This window comes from Entelurus aequoreus, linkage group LG25 (genome assembly GCF_033978785.1).
Source record: "Entelurus aequoreus isolate RoL-2023_Sb linkage group LG25, RoL_Eaeq_v1.1, whole genome shotgun sequence".
NCBI lineage: Eukaryota > Metazoa > Chordata > Actinopteri > Syngnathiformes > Syngnathidae > Entelurus > Entelurus aequoreus.
The window spans coordinates 32,081,357-32,106,722 of record NC_084755.1 but is presented as its reverse complement, the minus strand read 5'-3'; the positions used below and the strand labels follow the sequence as shown (position 1 = coordinate 32,106,722).

The 25,366-nt window shown below is 42.8% G+C and overlaps 1 protein-coding gene across 2 annotated transcripts in view; it reads left to right on the top strand.

Moving 5' to 3' along the window:
• The window catches only part of LOC133642701 (thyroid hormone receptor alpha), a 170,851-nt gene that overhangs the window by 58,422 nt on the left and 87,063 nt on the right, over positions 1-25,366 (top strand). The window contains exon 2 of one of the 2 annotated variants that reach the window (XM_062037056.1): positions 882-1,078. In XM_062037056.1, coding sequence (XP_061893040.1) covers positions 1,023-1,078 — 56 coding nt within the window. In that variant the 5' untranslated portion in view covers positions 882-1,022. Of the gene's footprint in view, positions 1-881; positions 1,079-3,797; positions 3,961-25,366 lie in introns of those variants that run through there. The other variant, XM_062037058.1, reaches the window with a different exon arrangement.

Below are 25,366 nucleotides of genomic sequence, written 5' to 3'. Positions count from 1 at the left end.
ACAAACAAATGGAACACGTTTGGAAAGATTTTGACGTAGTTGGATCTAGTTTTGATAAATAACATGTTAATTACATGTTAATAACGTAAAACCATAAAATGTTAACTTAAAAACTATAATAGTTAGACCAAAAGTGTTTGCAGCACAAACAAATGGAAAAAGTTTGGAAAGATTTTGACGTAGTTGGAATTAGTTTTGATTAATAACATGTTAATTACATGTTAATAACGTAAAACCATAAAATGTTAATAACTTAAAAACTATAATAGTTAGACCAAAAGTGTTTGCAGCACAAACAAATGAAACAAGTTTGGAAATATTTTGACATAGTTGAGATCTAGTTATGATTAATAACGCGTTCATTAAATGTTAATAACATAAAACCATAAAACGTTATTTTAAAAACTATAATAGTTAGACCAAAAGGGGGTGGGAGGGCGGTCTAGTTATGATTAATAACGTGTTAATTACCTGTTAATAACAAACCATAAGGTGTTAATCACTTAAAAACGATAATAGACCAAAAACATTGTGTAGCACACACGATTGGGACTGAATTGGGGAGACTTGGACAAGGTGGGGAGCGGGAGTGGGGGGGGCACTTCACACGGGTCAATAAGTCTGGTTTTACTTGACCGGTTTCCAGCATTTTAAGACTGATGGGGAGTTTCAAGTCTGCTCGTGGAGTTGAAAGCAACATTATGCTACGCCACGTATTATAGTGTGTCCGCCAGTTAATGGTTGTCTGTAGTGCAGACAGAACACTCTAACAAATCATTTCTTCCCAGACGTGATCAAATGAACACACCGCACTGATCACACTAATGCAACCTGGTAGAATACCTACCATTTTAAAAATCCTCTTGTCTCTCCTTTTCCAGCTTGCTTTGGCTTCAGCTGCCCACGGCTGCAACCATTCCCCGGGGGCTGCCTATTGAGGGGTCCGTGGGCCAATCCTGAACGGGCTGGCAAGGTCGGCCTCATTGTCCTGTGATTGGCCGCTGGATAGGACTGAGGGCTGAATGGAGCCAGCGTCCAAGAAGCAGAATAGAAACTCGTCGGAGAAAGATGAGAAAGGGTGAGTGCGTTAACGTCTTTGCAAGGTAAAACTTCACGACTGCCACCGACGACCTTGCCAAAGTGTCCGACGAGCACGTGACCTGGGATGTCATCATCACCTTGACCAATGATGAACTTTATTTTCATGTTAATATTTCAAGGTGTATATTTATCAAACCCAGACAAACCCCGTTTCCATATGAGTTGGGAAATTGTGTTACATGTAAATATAAACGGAATACAATGATTTGCAAATCCTTTTCAACCCATATTCACTTGAATGCACTACAAAGACAACATATTTGATGTTCAAACTCATAAACTTTTTTTTTTTTTTGCAAATAATAAACTTAGAATTTCATGGCTGCAACACGTGCCAAAGTAGTTGGGAAAGGGCATGTTCACCACTGTGTTACATGGCCTTTCCTTTTAACAACACTCAGTAAACGTTTGGGAACTGAGGAGACACATTTTTGAAGCTTCTCAGGTGGAATTCTTTCCCATTCTTGCTTGATGTACAGCTTAAGTTGTTCAACAGTCCGGGGGTCTCCGTTGTGGTATTTTAGGCTTCATAATGCGCCACACATTTTCAATGGGAGACAGGTCTGGACTACAGGCAGGCCAGTCTAGTACCCGCACTCTTTTACTATGAAGCAACGTTGATGTAACACGTGGCTTGGCATTGTCTTGCTGAAATAAGCAGGGGCGTCCATGGTAACGTTGCTTGGATGGCAACATATGTTGCTCCAAAACCTGTATGTACCTTTCAGCAATAATGGCGCCTTCACAGATGTGTAAGTTACCCATGTCTTGGGCACTAATACACCCCCATACCATCACACATGCTGGCTTTTCAACTCTGCGCCTATAACAATCCGGATGGTTCTTTTCCTCTTTGGTCCGGAGGACACGACGTCCACAGATTCCAAAAACAATTTGAAATGTGGACTCGTCAGACCACAGAACCCTTTTCCACTTTGTATCAGTCCATCTTAGATGAGCTCAGGCCCAGCGAAGCAGACGGCGTTTCTGGGTGTTGTTGATAAACGGTTTTCGCCTTGCAGAATCAGAATCAGAATCGTTTTATTGCCATTGTTTGAGAACGGGTTCACAACTAGGAATTTTTCTTGGTGCAAACGTGCGACATAAAACACATATAACACATATTTGGTATAAAAAAGAGCTGTGACTGAGCTATCAGATAGACTTAGAAGGGATTCAAGGAATTCAAGGAGCTGCTGTTAGGAGTTATTGTTCATTTGCCTGATGGCCGAGGGGAAAAAACTGTTCAGGTGGCGGGAGGTGTGGGTCTGGATGGAGCGTAGTCTCCTGCCTGAGGGGAGAGGGGAGAATAGTGTGTGTCCAGGGTGAGAAGAGTCAGCTGTCATCCGACCCACACGCCTCCTGGTCCTGGAGGAGAACAAGTCCTGGAGGGATGGGAGCTTGCAGCCAATCACCTTCTCAGCAGCACGTACGATGCGCTGCAGTCTATTCTTATCCTGGACTGTGGCGCCGGGGAACCACACTGTGATGGAGGAGGTCAGGGTGGACTCTATGATGGCTGAGTAAAACTGCACCAGCATCTCTGTCGGCACCTTAAGTTTCCTCAGCTGCCGCAGGAAGTACATCCTCTGCTGGGCCTTCTTGATGAGGGAGCTGATGGTCAGCTCCCACTTGAGGTCCTGGGTGATGGTGGTGCCCAAGAAACGGAAGGAGTCCACAATGGGGACGGGGGTGGGAGAGTCAATCAGGGTGAGGGGGGATGGTGGGGCTGTGACTTTCCTGAAGTCCATGATCATCTCCACTGTTTTCTGGGCGTTCAGCTCCAGGTTGTTGAGGCTCGTCAGCCGGTCCACCTCTCTCCTGTAGGCGGACTCATCGCCATTCGAGATGAGCCCGATGAGGGTGGTGTCATCCGCAAACTTGAGCAGTTTTACGGATTGGTGACTGGAGGTGCAGCAGTTTGTATACAGGGAGAAGAGCCAGGGGGAGAGTACACAGCCCTGAGGAGTACCAGTGTTTGTGGTTCGACTGTCCGAGACAATCTTCCCCAGCCGTACGTGCTGTATTCGGTCTGTCAGGAAGTCATTGATCCAACTGCAGAGGGAGTCGGGCACGCTTGTCTCGTAGCAGTCCAGGGAGGATGGTGTTGAAGGCAGAGCTGAAGTCCACAAACAGGATCCTAGCGTAGGTTCCTGGGGAGTCCAGATGCTCCAGGATGAAGTGGAGGGCCAGGTTCACTGCATCATCCACAGACCTGTTGGCTCTGTAGGCGAACTGCAGTGGGTCCAGGAGGGGGGCGGTGATGTCCTTGAGGTGGGGCAGGACCAAGCGCTCAAAGGACTTCATGACCACAGACGTCAGCGCGACCGGCCTGTAGTCATTTAGTCCTGTGATCCGTACTTTCTTGGGCACAGGGACAATAGTAGAGGTCTTAAAGCAGGACGGCACGCGGCATAGCTCCAGAGAGGTGTTAAAAATGTCAGTGAAGACAGGAGCCAGCTGGTCCGCACAGTGTCTGAGAGTGGAGGGGGAGACACCATCCGGCCCGGGGGCCTTCCGCGTATTCAGCTTCAAGAACTGCCGGCGTACATCCTCTTCTTTGATGGAGAAGGTCTTTACAGTCTTATGATGTTTTTGGAGTCCTGTGATGTCATTGGAGTCCTTTGAGTCCTTTAACTCCTTTAATGATGTGCTGGCATTGGTGGGGAGGGTGATGGTGGGGGGAGCATGGCTTTGATGAGCTGAAGGCCGTTCATGACGACAGTAATGTGTGTTGAGGCCCTGAGCAAGAGTCCGGTCATTCAGGGCCTGGGGGGTTTTGGGCTTATAGTTCGTAAGGGCCCTTAGACCTCTCCAAACTGCCGCAGAATCATTGGAGCGGAACTGATCCTGTAGACGGTAAGAGTACACAGATTTAGCTTTCTCCACTTCCCTGGTGAAGTGGTGCTTCGCTTCTCTGTATGTACTTCGGTCCCCGCTTCTCCACGCAGCCTCCTTCTTCTTGCGCAGCTGTCGGAGCTTGAGTGTGAACCAGGGCTTGTCGTTGTTATAACAAACCCTGGTGCGCGTTGGAATGATGCGCGCCTCATTGAACTGTATGTATGAGGTCACAGTGTCCGTATACTCGTCCAAATTGTTCGTGGCCGCTCCAATTGCCTCCCAGTCTGTCGTTTCCCTACAAGCACGCAACTCGTCCACAGACTCGGCGGTGAAATACTTAATGTTCCTCATAACAGGTTTAGCCAGTTTCAGTCTCTGTCTGTATGAAGGGATTAAGTGCACCATCACGTGATCTGATAGTCCAAGAGCAGCGTGCGGGACTGCATGAAAAGCCTTGCTCAATGTAGTGTAGCAGTGATCCAGCGTGTTCTCCTCTCTGGTCGGGCATTTAATAAACTGTCTATACTTTGGTAATTCCTGGCTCAAATTTCCCTTGTTAAAGTCACCAAGCACGATAACAAGAAAGTCAGGAAAAGACCGTTCCACATGTAAGATCTGTCCTGCGAGCGCACGCTGAGCGTTACGCACGTCCGCGCCGGGCGGGATGTAAACAGCCACGAGAATGAATGAAACAATCTCACGCGGTGAGTAAAAGGGCTTACAGTGGATGAATAAATATTCCAGAGAAGAAGTGTCTGGAAATCGCTGTCACGTCTGTGCACCAGCTATTGTTGATAAAGAAGCATAGTCCCCCGCCTCTTTTTTTGCCAGAGAGCGCCGCGTCTCGGTCCGCGCGGAGGAGATGAAAGCCCTCCATTTGAAGCGCGCTGTCCGGGACACTTGCGCTCAGCCAAGTCTCCGTGAAGCACAACACAGGATGAGGAGAAGTCCTTGTTCCTTCTCATCAGCAACGCTAGCTCGTCCATCTTGTTGGCAAGTGAGCGGACGTTGGAGAGGAAGATGCCTGGTAGAGGCGTGCGTAATCCCCGTCCGCGAAGACGGACAAGTGCGCCCGCTCTCTTTCCTCGTCGATGCGGTTTCCCTCTTTTGAGCACAGAATGGACCAAATCCGCAGCTGACGCTAAGATGACCGGTAACAAGTCCATAGGGATGGTGGATCTGATGTTCAGTAGCTCTTCACGGGTGTAAGAGCACCCGGAAACACAATTTATGTACAAAAACAAACAAAACAGAGCGCACGAAAGCACCGAGGCAGCCTTCATCGGCGCCATGATGATGACGTATTGCATAGGAGAGTTTTAACTTGCACTTACAGATGTAGCGACTAACTGTAGTTACTGACAGTGGGTTTCTAAAGTGTTCCTGAGCCCATGTGGTGATATCCTTTACACACTGATGTCACTTGTTGATGCAGTACAGCCTGAGGGATCGAAGGTCACGGGCTTAGCTGCTTACGTGCAGTGATTTCTCCAGATTCTCTGAACCCTTTGATGATATTACGGAGCGTAGATGGTGAAATCCCTAAATTCCTTGCAATAGCTGGTTGAGAAAGGTTTTTCTTAAACTGTTCAACAATTTGCTCACGCTTTTGTTGACAAAGTGGTGACCCTCGCCCCATCCTTGTTTGTGAATGACTGAGCATTTCATGGAATCTACTTTTATACCCAATCATGGCACCCACCTGTTCCCAATTAGCCTGCACACCTGTGGGATGTTCCAAATAAGTGTTTGATGAGCATTCCTCAACTTTATCAGTATTTATTGCCACCTTTCCCAACTTCTTTGTCACGTGTTGCTGGCATCAAATTCTAAAGTTAATGATTATTTGCAGTTTGAACATCAAATATGTTGTCTTTGTAGCATATTCAACTGAATATGGGTTGAAAAGGATTTGCAAATCATTGTATTCCGTTTATATCTACATTTAACACAATTTCCCAACTCATATGGAAACGGGGTTTGTATTAGCTGTATATTATTATATATGTATGTGGCATGGATAAAATGGGAGACAGTGTATTTATAGGACAGGTAAAGTGAAAGGCCATCTGAGCGTTCGCTGTCTGTCCTCCTGCACGTGTACACACACGCACACACACACACACACACACACACACACACACACTCACACTCACACACACACACACACACACACACACACACACACACACACACACACACACACACACACACACACACACACACACACACACACACACACACACACACACACACACACACACACACACACTTCCTCCGCCTTCAATGCCTCATTTCACTAATTGAGCGCCTGAGTTCAAAGACATCCAGAACAGTCTAGAGCACAAAAACAAAACAAGAAGCATTCCTCCTTATTATCCGGTATATTAGAGTTGAAGAAGGGATTCGGTCACATTGTTGAATTATATATACCGTATTTTCCCGACTATAGAGCACACCTGTATATTAGCCGCACTCATTAAATTATAGGGAGAAAAAAACAAACATATTATGCACACCGGACTAAAGGCCACATACCGCATTTTTCGGAGTATAAGTCGCTCCGGAGTATAAGTCGCACTGGCCGAAAATGCATAATAAAGAAGGAAAACAACACATATAAGTCGCACTGGAGTATAAGTCGCATTTTTGGGGGAAATTTATTTGATAAAAGCCAACACCAAGAATAGACATTTGAAAGGCAATTTAAAATAAATAAAGAATAGTGAACAACAGGCTGAATAAGTGTACGTTATATGAGGCATAAATAACCAACTGAGAACGTGCCTGGTATGTTAACGTAACATATTATGGTAAGAGTCATTCAAATAACTATAACATATAGAACATGCTATACGTTTACCAAACAATCTGTCACTCCTAATCGCTAAATCCCATGAAATCTTATACGTCTAGTCTCTTACGTGAATGAGCTAAATAATATTATTTGATATTTTACGGTAATGTGTTAATAATTTCACACATAAGTCGCTCCTGAGTATAAGTCGCACCCCCGGCCAAACTATGGAAAAAAACTGGGACTTATAGTCCGAAAAATACGGTATGTATCAATGCGAGAATTAGTTATGTACACAGAAATATTCTGTAAATGTTTATTTACATACCTTAATTGCTTTAAAATGGTGTCTGTAACACGGCAGTAAAACGGCGGATCAAACAAAACAGAAGTCATCGTCATGGACCCGCTAGCTGCGGGAGGTCGCTCTCCAATCAGCGAAACAGACTCAATAGTTCCAGGATGACGTTTTGGTGAGATTACTGCGGGATTTGTGACACTGAAACAGTACAAAAATAATGCCGTTGTAAGTTAATAATACTAACACAGACACTTGTAAACTTCCATCCATCCATTTTCTACCGCTTGTTCCTTTCGGGGTCGTGGGGGGTTGCTGGAGCCTATCTCAGCTGCATTCGGGCAGAAGGCGGGGTACACCCTGGACAAGTCGCCACCTCATCACAGGGCCAACACAGATAGACACCATACCATAGCACCTACAAATATTAGTTTTTATCCAATCAGAATTCAGCTAGCTTATGTTGCCATGCTGTACGAAATCATCAACAATGCAGGCGTCCGTGCACTGTAAGTGAACGGGCACATACAGTTGATAGATAATTGCGATAGCCACTCAGATCACGAGTTGTTCTCAGTTAGGCCTTCTAGCTGGCCTCACGTCGAACGTGACATTTACGCGTCCTGTGATTGGATACAGATGCATATGAGTCTGTCGGCGGATGAATTTGAGAACACATACAGTTGATAGACCGTTGCGATAGCCAATCAGATCACAAGTTGTTGACAGTGGCCTATCTAAGTAGCCTGACATTAATGAGATTGTGATTGGATACTCACTTGTCCAAAGTTAAAGTTAAAGTACCAATGATAGTCACACACACACTACGTGTGGTGAAATTTGTCCTCTGCATTTGACCCATTCCCTTGTTCACCCCCTGAGAGGTGAGGGGAGCAGTGAGCAGCAGCGGTGCCGCGCCCAGGAATCATTTTTGGTGATTTAACCCCCAATTCCAACCCTTGATGCTGAGTGCCAAGCAGGGAGGTAATGGGTGCCATTTTTTATAGTCTTTGGTATGACTGGGTTTGAACTCACAACCTACCGATCTCAGGGCGGACACTCTGACCACTAGGCCACTGAGTCGGTGTTGACCCACAAAGAAGGAGGACAAAACGTTGATTAGGTGGCAGATATATATTTGCAAGGCCAAGGATATTCAAAGAGAAACTACATCTTGTGAGACGATGTCGGCCAATCCCGGAAGCTAGCTCAGCTGTTCTGGCGATGAAATGGGGAAATGCTCGCCATTTCCACTCGAATCAACCGACTACGAGGGGTACCACTGGCTTATACGGCGTCGAATGGGTGCAACGAATTGTGAGTTCAAATATTTTATTTCTTTATTTTTTCACGTTTAGTATGTTTTTTGCAATTTTCATTTTGACAGTAGCACATAAGATATGTTTTAATTGCCAATGCGGGTTTATTGATTTTTTAAATGCGCCAGAAAATTACCCGTTTTGTACACTGCTGAGGTGGTTCAATGCACAGTAAATGTGTTTCTGTATAGTATTTCTCCAGCAATAGTCATGTGTTGACATAAATTATGGCATTTTGAGAGGTAATCTGTTAGAATAATTGTTCCTAAATTATCACATTGCATTGAAGGTCTGGTGAGAAGACAAAAGCTGTCTTTCAAACCTACCAAGAGTAAGGCTCGTAAAACTCCACGGTGTAGGGGGAAAGCAAGATGCAGGTGTTTCTGTTTTCTCTCATGTATGGTAATCAACAGAAATATATTGTTCTAACCCAATGACTTCAAAGCGGAGAGATGGCAGGATCTGCCCAATTTCCAGACGACCTCTTTTTGAACTATTCTATGGACCTCTTTTTGAAATATTTTACAAACTCTTTTTGAACTGACCTTTTCTGTGAATTGTTTACGACCTTTTCTGTGAACTTTTTGCGACCATGTCCAAAATAAAAGAAGGAGGCGTGCAATCTTTTGGCGGAGCGTGCAGAGATACTGTGCAAGGGTACAGTGTACAGACGACTCTCCTCAATATTGAGTCCAAATTGAATTCTGTCTCTGTTTAATTCTTTGCCTCTTGTCTTGTTTAATAAATGTCATCAGTGTTTGAACTTGACATAATCATTGAAGTCGGACATCACTGAAGGCCTAGGTGGGAAACGCGCGGCCCGCCACTGGCTAGTTATCAAGACTATTAGTTATTATTTCGTGTCATTTTCCCAATCTTTTTTTGAGACAAGGCACATATTTTACATGAGAAATATCTCACCGGCACACCTCCAATACACATTTTCAGACTTATTAAATAAAATCGGATAATTTATTGGCCACTGATGTGCCACAGCACAGTGGTTGGGAATCACTGATTAAATGTGCAGCTGCAGTTTTTATGGACCCCAAAAAATGCCATTCGACACAATCTAAATTAAGTAAAAAGCTAGTTAACAAACAGTGTGAGGATAGAGGGCCAGAGGGTAGGGAGAAATAAATAATAGCAATGTTCAGAAGGCGTAGGATAGCAGAGCCAAATTAATTCTAGACCTGCCCCATATTGAGTATCTAATAGCAATATCACACACTGCTTCAACGGTTAATTTGTATACTTTGTACACACCATCTGCTTGTACTGTTTTTTTAAACTGGCTCATGTTAGTACATTGAGTTCTTTACTTAATCCATTCCATAGTTTAATCCCACATACAGATACACGAAAAGCTTTTAAAGGTTCCGGTTTTTTTCCGTAAAACTGTATTTTCCTTCTTTTGTGGTACTGTTGCACATTGCTGGAGCCTATCTCAGCTGCACACCCTGGACAAGTCGCCACCTCATCGCAGGGCCAACACAGATAGACGGACAACATTCACACACTAGGGCCAATTTAGTGTTGCCAATCAGCCTATCCCAAGGTGCATGTCTTTGGAGGTGGGAGGAAGCCGGAGTACCCGGAGGGAACCCACGCAGTCATGGGGAGAACATGCAAATTCCACACAGAAAAGATCCCGAGCCCAGGATCGAACCCAGGACCTTCGTATTGTGAGGCACACGCACTAAACGTGATGTCCTAAATTTGAACATGTTCCAAATAAAATACAATTGATTGGAAGGTCCTGGGTTCGATCCCGGGCTCTACAACACCTCTTTGTATTCGGGCTCAAAAATATTCACATAAACGTACTGGAAATTGGTACCTGTTTTGTACACAAAGAGGATTATTGCTCATCCTCTTTGTGTTCGGGCTCAAAAATATAAGGTTCCGGTTCATAATTTTTTCCCAAAGTAATCGTTGTTGGCTCTTTTTTTTTTTTTTTACACATAAACATAACGTAAATTGGTACCTGTTTTCTACACAAAGAGGATTATTGCTCATCCTCTTTGTGTTCGGGCTCAAAAATATAAGGTTCCGGTTCATAATTTTTTCCCAAAGTAATCGTTGTTGACTCTTTTTTTTTTTTTTTTTTTTACACATAAATGTACCGGAAATTGGTACCTGTTTTGTACACAAAGAGGACTATTGCTCATCCTCTTTGTGTTCAGGCTCAAAAATATTGGATTCTGGTTCATAATTTTTTATCAAAGTAATTGTTGTTGGCTCTTCTTTTTTTTTTACACACAAACATAACGGAAATTGGTACCTGTTGAGTACACAAAGAGGATTATTGCTCATCCTCTTTGTATTCGGGCTCAAAAATATAAGGTTCCGGTTCATAATTTTTTCCCAAAGTAATCGTTGTTGACTCTTTTTTTTTTTTTTTTTACACATAAACATAAAGGAAATTGGTACCTGTTTTGTACACAAAGAGGATTATTGCTGATCCTCTTTGTGTTCGGGCTCAAAAATATAAGGTTCCGGTTCTTAATTTTTTCCCAAAGAAATAGTTGTTGACTCTTTTTTTTTTTTTTTTTTACACATAAATGTACCGGAAATTGGTACCTGTTTTGTACACAAAGAGGACTATTGCTCATCCTCTTTGTGTTCAGGCTCAAAAATATTGGATTCTGGTTCATAATTTTTTATCAAAGTAATTGTTGGTGGCTCTTTTTTTTTTTTTTTACATATAAACGTACCGGAAATTGGTACCTGTTTTGTACACACAGAGGATTATTGCTCATCCTCTTTGTGTTCAGGCTCAAAAAGATTGGTTTCTGGTTCATAATTTTTTCTCAAAGTAATTGGTGTTGGCTCTTTTTTTTTTTTTTACACAAACATAACGGAAATTGGTACCTGTTGAGTACACAAAGAGGATTATTGCTCATCCTCTTTGTATTCGGGCTCAAAAATATAAGGTTCCGGTTCATAATTTTTTCCCAAAGAAATAGTTGTTGACTCTTTTTTTTTTTTTTTTTACACATAAATGTACCGGAAATTGGTACCTGTTTTGTACACAAAGAGGACTATTGCTCATCCTCTTTGTGTTCAGGCTCAAAAATATTGGATTCTGGTTCATAATTTTTTATCAAAGTAATTGTTGTTGGCTCTTTTTTTTTTTTTTAACACATAAACGTACCGGAAATTGGTACCTGTTGAGTACACAAAGAGGATTATTGCTCATCCTCTTTGTATTCGGGCTCAAAAATATAAGGTTCCGGTTCATAATTTTTTTCCCAAAGTAATCGTTGTTGACTCTTTTTTTTTTTTTTTTTACACATAAACATACCGAAAATTGGTACCCGTTGAGTACACAAAGAGGACTATTGCTCATCCTCTTTGTGTTCGGGCTCAAAAATATGAGGTTCCGGTTCATAATTTTTTCCCAAAGTAATCGTTGTTGGCTCTTTTTTTTTTTTTTTTTAACATATAAACGTACCGGAAATTGGTACCTGTTGTGTACACAAAGAGGATTATTGCTCATCCTTTTTGTGTTCGGGCTCAAAAATATAAGGTTTCGGTTCATAATTTTTTTCCCAAAGTAATCGTTGTTGACTCTTTTTTTTTTTACACATAAACATACCGGAAATTGGTACCTGTTGAGTACACAAAGAGGATTATTGCTCATCCTCTTTGCATTCGGGCTCAAAAATATAAGGTTCTGGTTCATCATTATTTCCCAAAGTAATCGTCGTTGTTGGCTTTTTTTTTTTTTTACACATAAACATACCGGAAATTGGTACCTGTGGAGTGCTGGTATTGATTCCCAGATGGTACCGCATCAGTTCAAAGGTGAAAGACACTCATACCTATCCCTATCTTTGAGTGGGGTTAGACTGTACAGTAAACTGCATGAAGATGACTCCGGTTACGTCGTGCTTATCTCCAACCGTGCATTGCTAGTTATTTATACGAAAATGCATGCTGCCGATGCAATGCATGTATATATGAGGGCAGCCACCTATCACCATGGACACCGCTGCTGCGTAGCGCGTTTAATGAAGCGCATTGCAAAAGTAGCTTCTACCTCCGGGAGGTAATTGGACTTTGGCGGAGGTCTCAGTGGATCGAGGGTGTGTGCGCGCTATTTGTGTGCGAGCGGTTTCCCCTGTGATCAGACGGGTTTGCAATGGTATGCTTCAGTATGCATACTTGTTGTGCCAGCAGTAATGACTGTGTGAGAACTGCAATAGGTAGGATGCGGTATGCGCGCACATATTTGCGTGCACCCATGTGGGTGTGTGGATTAGAAAGACTAGCGAGCGGTGAGGAGCAGATGGAGTAAGCGAGATCAGGGGACAGCTCAGGCGTCTCAATATGTGACGACAGCAGGGGGATTGTTGTGTTGTGTTTGTGCGCATGTGCGGGGTTATCACGGTGTCATTGAGCACGCACGTGTTCTTGCCAGTGCTGCCTCATGCCCCGGACTCTACCCTTCGGGATTTCTCTGTCTCAGAACATTGTGGGTGCTCTCTCCTTGCTTTCTGCTACACACACACACACACACACACACACACACACACACACACACACACACACACACACACACACACACACACACACACACACACACACACACACACACACACACACACACACACACACACACACACACACACACACACACACACACACACACGGATGCAGCACTTAACAAGACCAGTGTGCAGGAGAATAAATAGCCTGTGAATGTGTGTTGTTGTGCCACAGACGATTGTGAGATATTACACCAAATTGAAATGATCTTGCGAGCATTTGTCACCCGGTCTGTATACAACACAGCGGCGAGGGACATTAGGGATGGCCTGAAACCCAAATGGAGCTCTTGAATGAAAACAAAAGTGGGCGGAACCATAACTGTAACGGTACCAAGTAAATGATCACTATATGGTCAATACTACAGTGTAGGGTTGTACGGTATACCGGTACTTGTATAGTATCGCGGTACTCATGAATTGTAGATTGTTTGAAAGTGGCTTTTTGCCGATATCCGATATTCCGATATTGTCCAACTCTTAATTACCGATACCGATATCAACCGATACCGATATCAACCGATATATACAGTCGTGGAATTAACACATTATTATATCTTATTTGGACAACCAGGTATGGTGAAGATAAGGTCCTTTTTCAAAAAAAAATAAAAAAATAAGATAAATAAATTAAAAACATTTTCTTGAATAAAAAAGAAAAGTAAAACAATATAAAAACAGTTACATAGAAACTAGTAATGAATGAAAATGAGTAAAATTAACTGTACAAGGTTAGTACTATTAGTGGACCAGCAGCACGCACAATCATGTGTGCTTACGGACTGTATCCCTTGCAGACTGTATTGATATATATTGATATTTAATGTAGGAACCAGAATATTAATAACAGAAAGAAACAACCCTTTTGTGTGAATGAGTGTGAATGAGGGGAGGGAGGTTTTTTGGGTTGGTGTACTATTATAATTGTAAGTGTATCTTGTGTTTTTTATGTTGATTTAATAAAAAAAATTAAAATAAAAAAAAACGATACCGATAATAAAAAAAACGATACCGATAATTTCCGATATTACATTTTAAAGCATTTATCGGACATCTCTATTTGAGAGGTACCGGTTTGTCTTATTTATTTTTTTTACCGGCATGACGGCGCATCGTCATGTTGTGACATTGCTGGTTTTAAAAGCGGAGGAGCATGTTCGGCAGCGCACAATCACAGAGTACTTACATGCAGACACAGTGTGTAGACAGAAAAGGGAGAATGGACGCATTTTGGCTTAAAAACTAAAGATAAAGGTGAAGTTATAATAATAATAATAATAATAATAATAATAATGGATTAGATTTATATAGCGCTTTTCTAGGCACTCAAAGCGCTTCACAGAGAAGTGAGAACCCATCATTCATTTTTACAACTCATTCATTCATCATTCATTCAGCGGTGTGAGCGGCACCGGGGACAAGGGTGAAGTGTCCTGCCCAAGGACACAATGGCAGCGATTTTTTTTTTGGATGGTAAGAGGCAGGAGCGAACCTGCAACCCTCAGGTTTCTGGCACGGCCGCTCTACCCACTACGCCATACCGCCCCCAAGTTTTACAAAACCTGTTTCCATATGAGTTGGGAAATTGTGTTAGATGTAAATATAAACGGAATACAATGATTTGCAAATCCTTTTCAACCCATATTCAGTTGAATATGCTACAAAGACAACATATTTGATGTTCGAACTGATAAACTTTTTTTTTTTGCAAATAATCATTAACTTTAGAATTTGATACCAGCAACACGTGACAAAGAAGTTGGGAAAGGTGGCAATAAATACTGATAAAGTTGAGGAATGCTCATCAAACACTTATTTGGAACATCCCACAGGTGAACAGGCAAATTGGGAACAGGTGGGTGCCATGATTGGGTATAAAAGTAGATTCCATGAAATGCTCAGTCATTCACAAACAAGGATGGGGCGAGGGTCACCACTTTGTCAACAAATGTGTGAGTAAATTGTTGAACAGTTTAAGAAAAACCTTTCTCAACCAGCTATTGCAAGGAATTTAGGGATTTCACCATCTACGCTCCTTAATATCATCAAAGGGTTCAGAGAATCTGGAGAAATCACTGCACGTAAGCAGCTAAGCCCGTGACCTTCCATCCCTCAGGCTGTACTGCATCAACAAGCGACATCAGTGTGTAAAGGATATCACCACAGGGGCTCAGGAACACTTCAGAAACCCACTGTCAGTAACTACAGTTGGTCGCTACATCTGTAAGTGCAAGTTAAAACTCTCCCATGCAAGGCAAAAACCGTTTATCAACAACACCCAGAAACGCCGTCGGCTTCGCTTGGCCTGAGCTCATCTAAGATGGACTGATACAAAGTGGAAAAGTGTTCTGTGGTCTGACGAGTCCACATTTCAAATTGTTTTTGGAAACTGTGGACGTCGTGTCCTCCGGACCAAAGAGGAAAAGAACCATCCGGATTGTTATAGGCGCAAAGTTGAAAAGCCAGCATCTGTGATGGTATGGGGGTGTATTAGTGTCCAAGACATGGGTAACTTACACATCTGTGAAGGCGCCATTAATGCTGAAAGATACATACAAGTTTTGGAGCAACGTATGTTGCCATCCAAGCAACGTTACCATGGACGCCCCTGCTTATTTCAGCAAGACAATGCCAAGCCATGTGTTACATCAACGTGGCTTCATAGTAAAAGAGTGTGGGTACTAGACTGGCCTGCCTGTAGTCCAGACCTGTCTCCCATTGAAAATGTGTGTCGCATTATGAAGCCTAAAATACCACAATGGAGACCCCCGGACTGTTGAACAACTTAAGCTGTACATCAAGCAAGAATGGGAAAGAATTCCACCTGAGAAGCTTCAAAAATGTGTCTCCTCAGTTCCCAAACGTTTACTGAGTGTTGTTAAAAGGAAAGGCCATGTAACACAGTGGTGAACATGCCCTTTCCCAACTTCTTTGTCACGTGTTGCAGCCATGAAATTCTAAGTTCATTATTATTTGCAAAAAAAAAATAAAGTTTATGAGTTTGAACATCAAATATGTTGTCTTTGTAGTGCATTCAACTGAATATGGGTTGAAAAGGATTTGCAAATCATTGTATTCCGTTTATATTTACATCTAACACAATTTCCCAACTCATATGGAAACGGGGTTTTTATGTATGAATATAGAAATATGCGTCACTTAAGCACAATATTTAGACATGTAAACACTGGGACATACAGTAACTGTGGTGAAGGTCGACTAGGCTTGGCAGCTCATCGGCTGATAAGTTAAAAAAGGCAAATATTGTCCCGTGATCGGGGATCAGGACATCTGGAGTTCTAGTGAAAGATTTACTGTATATGCATGCCCTTTGCTTAAAATGGATGTTAAAAAAAACGCTGTGATCAAAATGTGCAACAAATTCTGCTCCCATGACTGAAGGGATGCAATACAGCTGCTGCTTTATGTCCCCAGCTTATAATGGAATGCTTGATTGGTCACAAGTCCCAGCAACACATTTTTACAAATTCAATATACAATGAATACGTACAATTTAACTTTTGTCTTTTAAAAGTTTTTTTTTGTTTTTTTTGCACAAACAAAGGAATTCCCTTTTTCCATGAATATGACAGTTAGTATTACCGTTTTAAATTAAAATGATTAAAAAAAAAACTGATTAATAACTGCACTTTGATAAACTCACGGACAGACTGGCGCCAGCTTGCTATCTTTAAAGTGAACATGAAAACAAGGGGCATTAACGTCTTTCCTTATTAAGAAACAACTTGACCCCAATCTAAACGTGCACAAACACATGCACTGCAAAAAGTCAGTGTTCAAAAACAAGAAAAAAAAAAAAAAAAAAATTAGGGGTATTTTACTTGAACTAAGCAAAATTATCTGCCAATAGAACAAGAACATTTGGCTTGTCAAGACTTTCCGAAACAAGTAAAATTAGCTAACCTCAATGAACCCAAAAATGCCTTAAAATAAGTATATTCTCACTAATAACAAGTGCACTTTTCTTGGTAGAAAAAAAAATATGAGACCTTTTTGCTCAATATGTTGAAAAATATTCTTAAATTAAGTAAATGCTAGTGCCATTATCTTGACATAATGATATGCGCTCGGCATCATGATTTTTTTTATGCTTGAAGTAAGAAATTATTACTTTAAAAAAGTAGTTTTATACTTGTGAGTGTTGATGACACAGCTTTGCAACAGTTGATATTCTAGTTTCAAGCATGTTTTACTCAATATAGCTCATCAAACCTCAGCAACAAGCTGTGGTATCTTACTGAGATCATTTAGGGCCAAAACCCTTAAAACAAGTAAAACACTCTAACATAAAATCTGCTTAGTGAGAAGAATTATCTTATCAGACAGAAAATAAGCAAATATCACCCTTATTTGAGATATTTAATCTTACTTAGATTTTAGTTTTTGCAGTGTACCATTTTAAATTAAAATGATTAAAAAAAAACGTGATTAATAACTGCACTTTGATAAACTCACGGACAGACTGGCGCAAGCTTGCTATCTTTAATGTGAACATGAAAACAAGAGGCATTAACGTCTTTCCTTATTAAGAAACAACTTGACCCCAATCTAAACGTGCACAAACACATGGCAGTCTGAGCAGCTAAGACGTTCAATCATTACCGTATTTTTCGGAGTATAAGTCGCTCCGGAGTATAAGTCGCACCGGCCGAAAATGCATAATAAAGAAGGAAAAAAACATACATAAGTCGCACTGGAGTATAAGTCGCATTTTTGGGGGAAATTTATTTGATAAAAGCCAACACCAAGAATAGACATTTGAAAGGCAATTTAAAATAAATAAAGAATAGTGAACAACAGGCTGAATAAGTGTACGTTATATGAGGCATAAAAAAACAACTGAGAACGTGCCTGGTATGTTAACGTAACATATTATGGTAAGAGTCATTCAAATAACTATCGTATTTTCCGCACTATAAGGCGCACCTAAAAACCTCAAATTTTCTCAAAAGCTGACAGTGCACCTTATAATCCGGTGCGCCTTATATATGGACCAATATTGAGCCACAACAGGTCTCGCAACCCCAGCCTCTACTGTAGCGTCTATACTATGCGCCTTATAATGCGGTGCGCCTTATATATGAACAAAGTTTTAAAATAGGCCATTCATTGAAGGTGCGCCTTATAATCCGCTGCGCCTTATAGTGCGGAAAATACGGTATAACATATAGAACATGCTATACGTTTACCAAACAATCTGTCACTCCTAATCGCTAAATCCCATGAAATCTTATACGTCTAGTCTCTTACGTGAATGCGCTAAATAATAATATTTGATTTTTTACAGTAATGTGTTAATAATTTCACACATAAGTCGCTCCTGAGTATAACTATGAAAAAAACTGCGACTTATAGTCCGAAAAATACGGTACCCCAATCTAAACGTGCACAAACACATGGCAGTCTGAGCAGCTAAGACGTTCAATCGTTATATAAATAATTATTATTCTTTGACAAACTCACAGACTGACAGCTAACAGCTCACGTCCTTAAATGTGCACATGAAAACAAGAGACATTAATGTCTAACCCCATTAGGAAACAACATACCCCAGTCGAAACTTATATACCATGAATTGATTTACGTGGACCCCGACTTAAACAAGTTGAAAAACTTATTGGGGTGTTACCATTTAGTGGTCTATTGTACGGAATATGTACTGAACTGTGCAATCTACCAATAAAAATTTCAATCAATCAATAGACATTACTGTCTGATCAACTAAAATATTCAATTGTGTACATGGAACCTACAGGCTGTGCTCTCTGACTGTCTCTCAGAGTAATCGCTCTTTACTCAGAGGCAAAAAAAATAGATGGGGGGGTGTTCAAGGACCGCTGAACAGAGTAGGACAGGGGTGGGCAATTAATTTTTACCGGGGGCCGCATGAGCAACCCGAGCACTGCTGGAGGGCCACATCGACAATATTTCAATTACATTTTGCTCAATATTATTTTTTATATATACCGTAAGATAAATAATAATAATAATACTTTCATTTAACCTAACTTAACTTTATACCAAAAGCACTGCTTTGGAAATCATTTGTACCCCTTTCAGAGATCACATTTAGTTCCCCTTAAACATCCTCATGTTGCACAATGAAATGTAAGCATAGGATTCCATGATTAATATCAATAAATTAACATTAATAATAAATGACAGTAAAATAAGCACACGTATGACTGAGGAGTCATAGTGTAACTTTGTGTGGTGTTTGAGTTGTCCGACTTTTTGTGTGGCCATAAACGCACCAGTGGCTTAGTGCTATGCGTGTTGGTGACAGATGACAAGTTGGTTTTGGCCTGGTTTGTACGGCAGAAAATGACTAGTTTTTCGAGATAGAAGTGTTTTACTCATGTTTTTGGTGTGGTTATGGCCGAATATAAACATCGTGATCGTGAGGTGCGGCGTCTTCAGTAATGTGGACGCTGTATCGATCTGTTGTGGTGAAGAAGGAGCTGAGCCGGAAGGCAAAGCTCTCAATTTACCGGTCGATCTACGTCCCCATCCTCACCTATGGTCATGAGCTTTGGGTTATGACCGAAAAGACAAGATCACGGGTACATGCGGCCGAAATGAGTTTCCTCCGCCGGGTGGCGGGGCTCTCCCTTAGAGATAGGGTGAGAAGCTCTGCCATCCGGGGGGAGCTCAAAGTAAAGCCGCTGGTCCTCCACATCGAGAGGAGCCAGATGAGGTGGTTCGGGCATCTGGTCAGGATGCCACCCGAACGCCTCCCTAGGGAGGTGTTTAGGGCACGTCCGACCGGTAGGAGGCCACGGGGAAGACCCAGGACACATTGGGAAGACTATGTCTCCCTGGCCTGGGAACGCCTCGGGATCCCCCGGGAAGAGCTGGACGAAGTGGCTGGGGAGAGGAAAGTCTGGGCTTCCTTGCTTAAGCTGCTGCCCCCGCGACCCGACCTTGGATAAGCGGAAGAAGATGGATGGATGGAGAAACATATACACAGTGGTGGTTTCTGCAGTGTTCCACGCCATCGTCTGCTCGGGTGGAGGGAGCATGGCCAGACACAGGAGCAGACCCAACAAAGCAACCAAGAGAGCCGACTCCACTCTCGGCCGCCCACTAACTCGGCCAGTGTCCAGTCCGCGGGTGGTTGCGGCTCGGTCGTGCGGCGCAACAGCACCAACTTTTACGAGATGTCTCGTAATAATGTGATAAGGGGAGTCGTAGTAAAGCGAGCCACAAACAGTTTATTCTGTCCTTCCAGAGGAGCAGAAGCAAATTAACTCTGTCCTGCCATTCAAGATGACTGGCAACACTGCAGAACCACAACAATACCCACAGGCGGGCTTCTTTGACAGCTCTGACTTGACTGGTGCAATAGACCACAGTTTTGCCCTGCAGAACAACTACTATAGTTTTCTATTTGTAGTAAGCAACAACACAACAGTAACATCATCCCTGGCAAGCAAGCACGCACACACACACACACACACACACACACACACACACACACACACACACACACACACACACACACACACACACACACACACACACACACACACACACACACACACACACACACACACACACACACACACACACACACGCACACACACACACACACACACACACACACGTCATTCAACTCTCGCTAACCACTCCCCTGTTTCCCCAGCCCACGTATCAGCTGGTATCAGACATAGGACGTCAAATAGCTGTCCAGGATACGCCTGTAATATGATTCTTTGATTTTGGACCTCCAGAATCAGCATGTCCTCATCCGTTTGTGTGAATGAGGTGAAAGTACGTCTGAAAACCTTTTTGACAAGTTTACTTCCGTTAGTCCAGGGTTGCCCACACTTTTTCTGCAAGCGAGCTACTTTTCAATTGACCAAGTCGAGGGGATCTACCCCATTCATATATATAATTTATATTTATTTATTTATGAAAGAGTGTCAAGACTAGGACTATGGTGTGGTTTGTTTTCCCGTGGTGCAAATCGACTGGACCAAACATGGCGTGAAGGTAAATACATGTTTAATTTTACTCAAAAAAAGGAACAAACAAAAGGCGCTCACAAGGCGGAGGTACAAACTTAGCGTATAAACATAAACTAGCACAAAGGCAGAACTATGGACATAAAACCAAGAAAACACTTACTGTGACGTGAACAGGGCAGCATGAACTATGAAATTGCATGAAGCAAGAGTGTCAGGGGTACAGAGCATGAATGTGCAATGTCGCCAGGCTGACTGCCTGGCAACTACAGGCTTAAATAGTGGTGACGTGATTAACAACAGGTGCGTGAGTCCAAATGAATCAGGTGCATGACATGAGGACAGGTGAAAACTAATGGGTTGTCATGGAAACAAAAACAAACGAGTGCACAAAGAGTCCAAAACCAAACCGAACATAACCAAAACAAAACATGATCACACAGACATGACAGAGCCCCCCCCTTACGGACAGATCCCAGATGTCCAAAAAACAATGATCTAGAGTCATGGGAGGGCGGGAGGCGGACTTGGCGTGGTGCGTCAGGCGGCAAAGCTTGGCGTGGCGCATCAGGCGGCGAAGCCTGGCGTGGCACGTCAGGCGGCGAAGCTTGGCGTGGCGCGTCAGGCGGCGAAACTTGGCGTGGCGGGTCTTGGCGTGGCAGGTCTTGGCGTGGCGGGTCTTGGCGTGGCAGGTCTTGGCGTTGCGGGTCTTGGCATGGAGGGTCTTGGCATGGAGGGTCTTGGCATGGAGGGTCTTGGCTTGGAGGGTCTTGGCTTGGCGGTGCCTGGCGGCGTGGAGCTGCTACGGGTGGCGCTTGGCGGCGTGAAGCTGCTACGGGCGGAACTTGGCAGCGTGGAGCTGCTACTGGCAGCACTTGGCGGCGTGGAGCTGCTACTGGCGGCACTTGGCGGCGTGGAGCAGCTACTGGCGGCACTTGGCGGCGTGGAGCAGCTACTGGCGGCACTTGGTGGCGTGGAGCAGCTACTAGGGGCATTTGGCGGCGTGGAGCAGCTACCGGAGCTTGGCGTGGTGGGTCTTGGCGTGGTGCTAGCTTTGGAGCTGGCCCTAGCTTTGGTGCAGGTGGAGGTGGCCTATCTGGGGGTTGCGGCTTGGCAGGCCGAAAGACTGGTGGTGGCGGCCGAGCTGGAGGTTGCGGCTTAGCAGGCCGAAAGACCGGTGGCGGCGGCCGGGCCGGAGGTTGCGGCTTAGCATGGCGAAGCTGAGTCACCTCCTCAAGGAGCGGATACCAGACGCGCTCCCCGCGGTCTGGAACCGTCTTTAGGGGTGGGTGGAGGGAGGTCAGGAGGGGGGCAGAATCCTCCCCACTAAATTGTCCAACAAATGTTTCTTTAACCCCCACATGGGGTTGTGTGGGCGGAAAAAAGAAACATTTTGTGACAGGGGCGGGGCTTGAGTCTTGGGGGGAGGGGCATAAAAACTAGGACGTGGCTTGGACTGACTAGACCTGATTTATCTTGATAATGATTTCTCATAGACATGGAGTTTTTGGTTGGGGGAGGCTGACAAAAAAGAGAGTTGAGAAAAAAAAAAATCTTGATCTGTGACGTCATCAGGGCGAAGCCGGGCAGGTTTGGGTTATTATTATATACAATAATGTTGTCCGGGTGGAAATCGGGAGATTGGTTGCCCCGGGAGATTTTCGGGAGGGGCACTGAAATTCGGGAGTCTCCCGGGAAAATCGGGAGGTTGAAACCGATACCGATAATTTTCTATATTACATTTTAAAGGCCTACTGAAATGAGATTTTCTTATTTAAACGGGGATAGCAGGTCCATTCTATGTGTCATACTTGATCATTTCGCGATATTGCCATATTTTTGTTCAAAGGGTTTAGTAGAGAACATTGACAATAAAGTTCGCAACTTTTGGTCGCTGATAAAAAAAAGCCTTGCCTGTACCGGAAGTAGCGTGACGTCACAGGTTGTGGAGCTCCTCACATCTGCACATTGTTTACAATCATGGCCACAAGCAGCGGGAGCGATTCGGACAGAGAAAGCGACGATTTCCCCATTAATTTGAGCGAGGATGAAAGATTTGTGGATGAGGAAAGTGAGAGTTAAGTACTAGATAGGGAAGATGCTGTGAGAGGCGGGTGGGACCTGATATTCAGCTGGGAATGACTAAAACAGTAAATAAACACAAGACATATATATACTGTATTAGCCACAACACAACCAGGCGTATATTTAATATGCCACAAATTAATCCTGCATAAACACCTCCCCCCTCCCGTCCATATAACCCGCCAATACAAATCAAACACCCGTACAACACACTCAATCCCACAGCCCAAAGTACCGTTCACCTCCCCAAAGTTCATACAGCACATATATTTCCCCAAAAATACGTACGTGACATGCACATAGAGGCACGCACGTACGGGCAAGCGATCAAATGTTTGCAAGCCGCAGCTGCGTACTCACGGTAGCGCGTATCCAACTCAAAGTCCTCCTGGTAAGAGTCTCTGTTGTCCCATCTCCACAAGCATGCATATCCAACTCAAAGTCCTCCTGGTAAGAGTCTCTGTTGTCCCATCTCCACAAGCATGCATATCCAACTCAAAGTCCTCCTGGTAAGAGTCTATGTTGTCCCAGTTCCCCACAGGCCAATGGTAAAGCTTGACTGTCATCGTTCAGGAATGTAAACAATGAAACACGTAGCGGTTACGACGTAGCCGCTACGTGTTTGTGTTGCTGCAGCCGGCCGCTAATACACCGCTTCCCACCTACAGCTTTCTTCTTTGCTATCTCCATTGTTCATTAAACAAATTGCAAAAGATTCACCATTTTTTTTTCATTTTTTTTTCATAAAGAAATACAATCGTGTGTGCTTGCGTACTGTATCCCTGCAGACTGTATTGATCTATATTGACATACACATACACAATATGTATATATTGTGTTTTTTATGTTGATTTAATTTAAAAAAAAATATATATATATGTATATATTTTTTTTAATTTCTTGCACGGCCCGGTACCAATCGTGGCCAGGTGGTTGGGGACCACTGCTCTAGTATACTCTGGACTGAAGCTGTGTGCCTTCACTTTTTTTGTAGCTGTTGTTTTGAGGCATGATTAAAAAAAAAAAAAAAAAAAAATGCACTTTGTGAAAGTAAAAGTATAGTATTTCCCATAGTTGTAGTGGGTATCAGGATTATGTCAGGGAGAGCATGTCCCAAATTCCAAGCTGCTGTTTTGAGGCATGTTAAAAAAAATAATGCACTTTGTGACTTCAATAATAAATTTGCCATTTTTTTCCATAACTTGAGTTGATTTATTTTGGAAAACCTTGTTACATTGTTTAATGCATCCAGCGGGGGCATCACAACAATAAAAGGCATAATAATGTGTTAATTCCACGACTGTATATATCGGTATTGGTTGATATCGGTATCGGTAATTACGAGTTGGACAATATCTTAATATCGGCAAAAAAGCCATTATCGGACATCTCTACTTCAATGCATGAAAAACAAAGTCATGTGTTCTTGTCTTGCATAGGGATTTTAAATGATGTGTAAATGCATTGTATTTATTTAACAAATTAAAACACGTTCACAACAACAACTGATTTAAATCATAATAAACAATGGCAGCACAAGAAAACAATTGCATTTAAATCATGTCTGTCATAAACAGTGTCATTAGATTTTCTTGTCAAGAATTCTGAACCCCATGACAACAACCCCATGTGATTAATTGCAATAAATGTTCAATCTGATTAATAATGATGATGAATTAATCTAATTAATGGCATACATTTTGACAGCCTTAATAATAGGTTAATGCTGGCTGCCTCGGGTATATTGCTAATTCAAATAAGTTGCTTGTTGTTTACTTATATACACCTGGCACAAGGGTTCTAAAAGAAAAACAGAATACGGACCCAAGTAATATTCAGTGTCATGAGCAAGCGTCCTGTATTTTTGGAACGATTACATAGGTACTGGGCCACAAGGATGTGCTGCATTTGTAAAGACAGGAATATATGATTAGAGGCTATCACAATAGCTGATCTGTCTCGCTGCCAGGTGGTTGCGAGTTTCAATCTCGGCTTGCATCTGTCTGTTTTGAGTATGTATGTTCTCCCCCGTGCTCATATAGATTAGATCCGCGCTCTTTGGGTTCATTGAAGAGTCCAATATAAATATTAATGGTTGTTTGTTGAGGCGGATAAGCAGATAAAAAAAGGGAAAGGATGGACAATGATAAGTAGAATGATATATTTAGCCATGGGTACCGTATTTGGTACTTTTATAGGCACTGACCGAAATCTGTCGGTACTACCGAGTACCGTATTTTCTGGACCATAGAGCGCACTGGAATATAAGGCACACTGACGATGAGAGGGTCTATTCAGGTCTTTTTTAATACAGAAGGGGTCATATTATGATTTATTTCTCAATGTAAAACACTTCCTTGTGGTCTACATAACATGTGATGGTG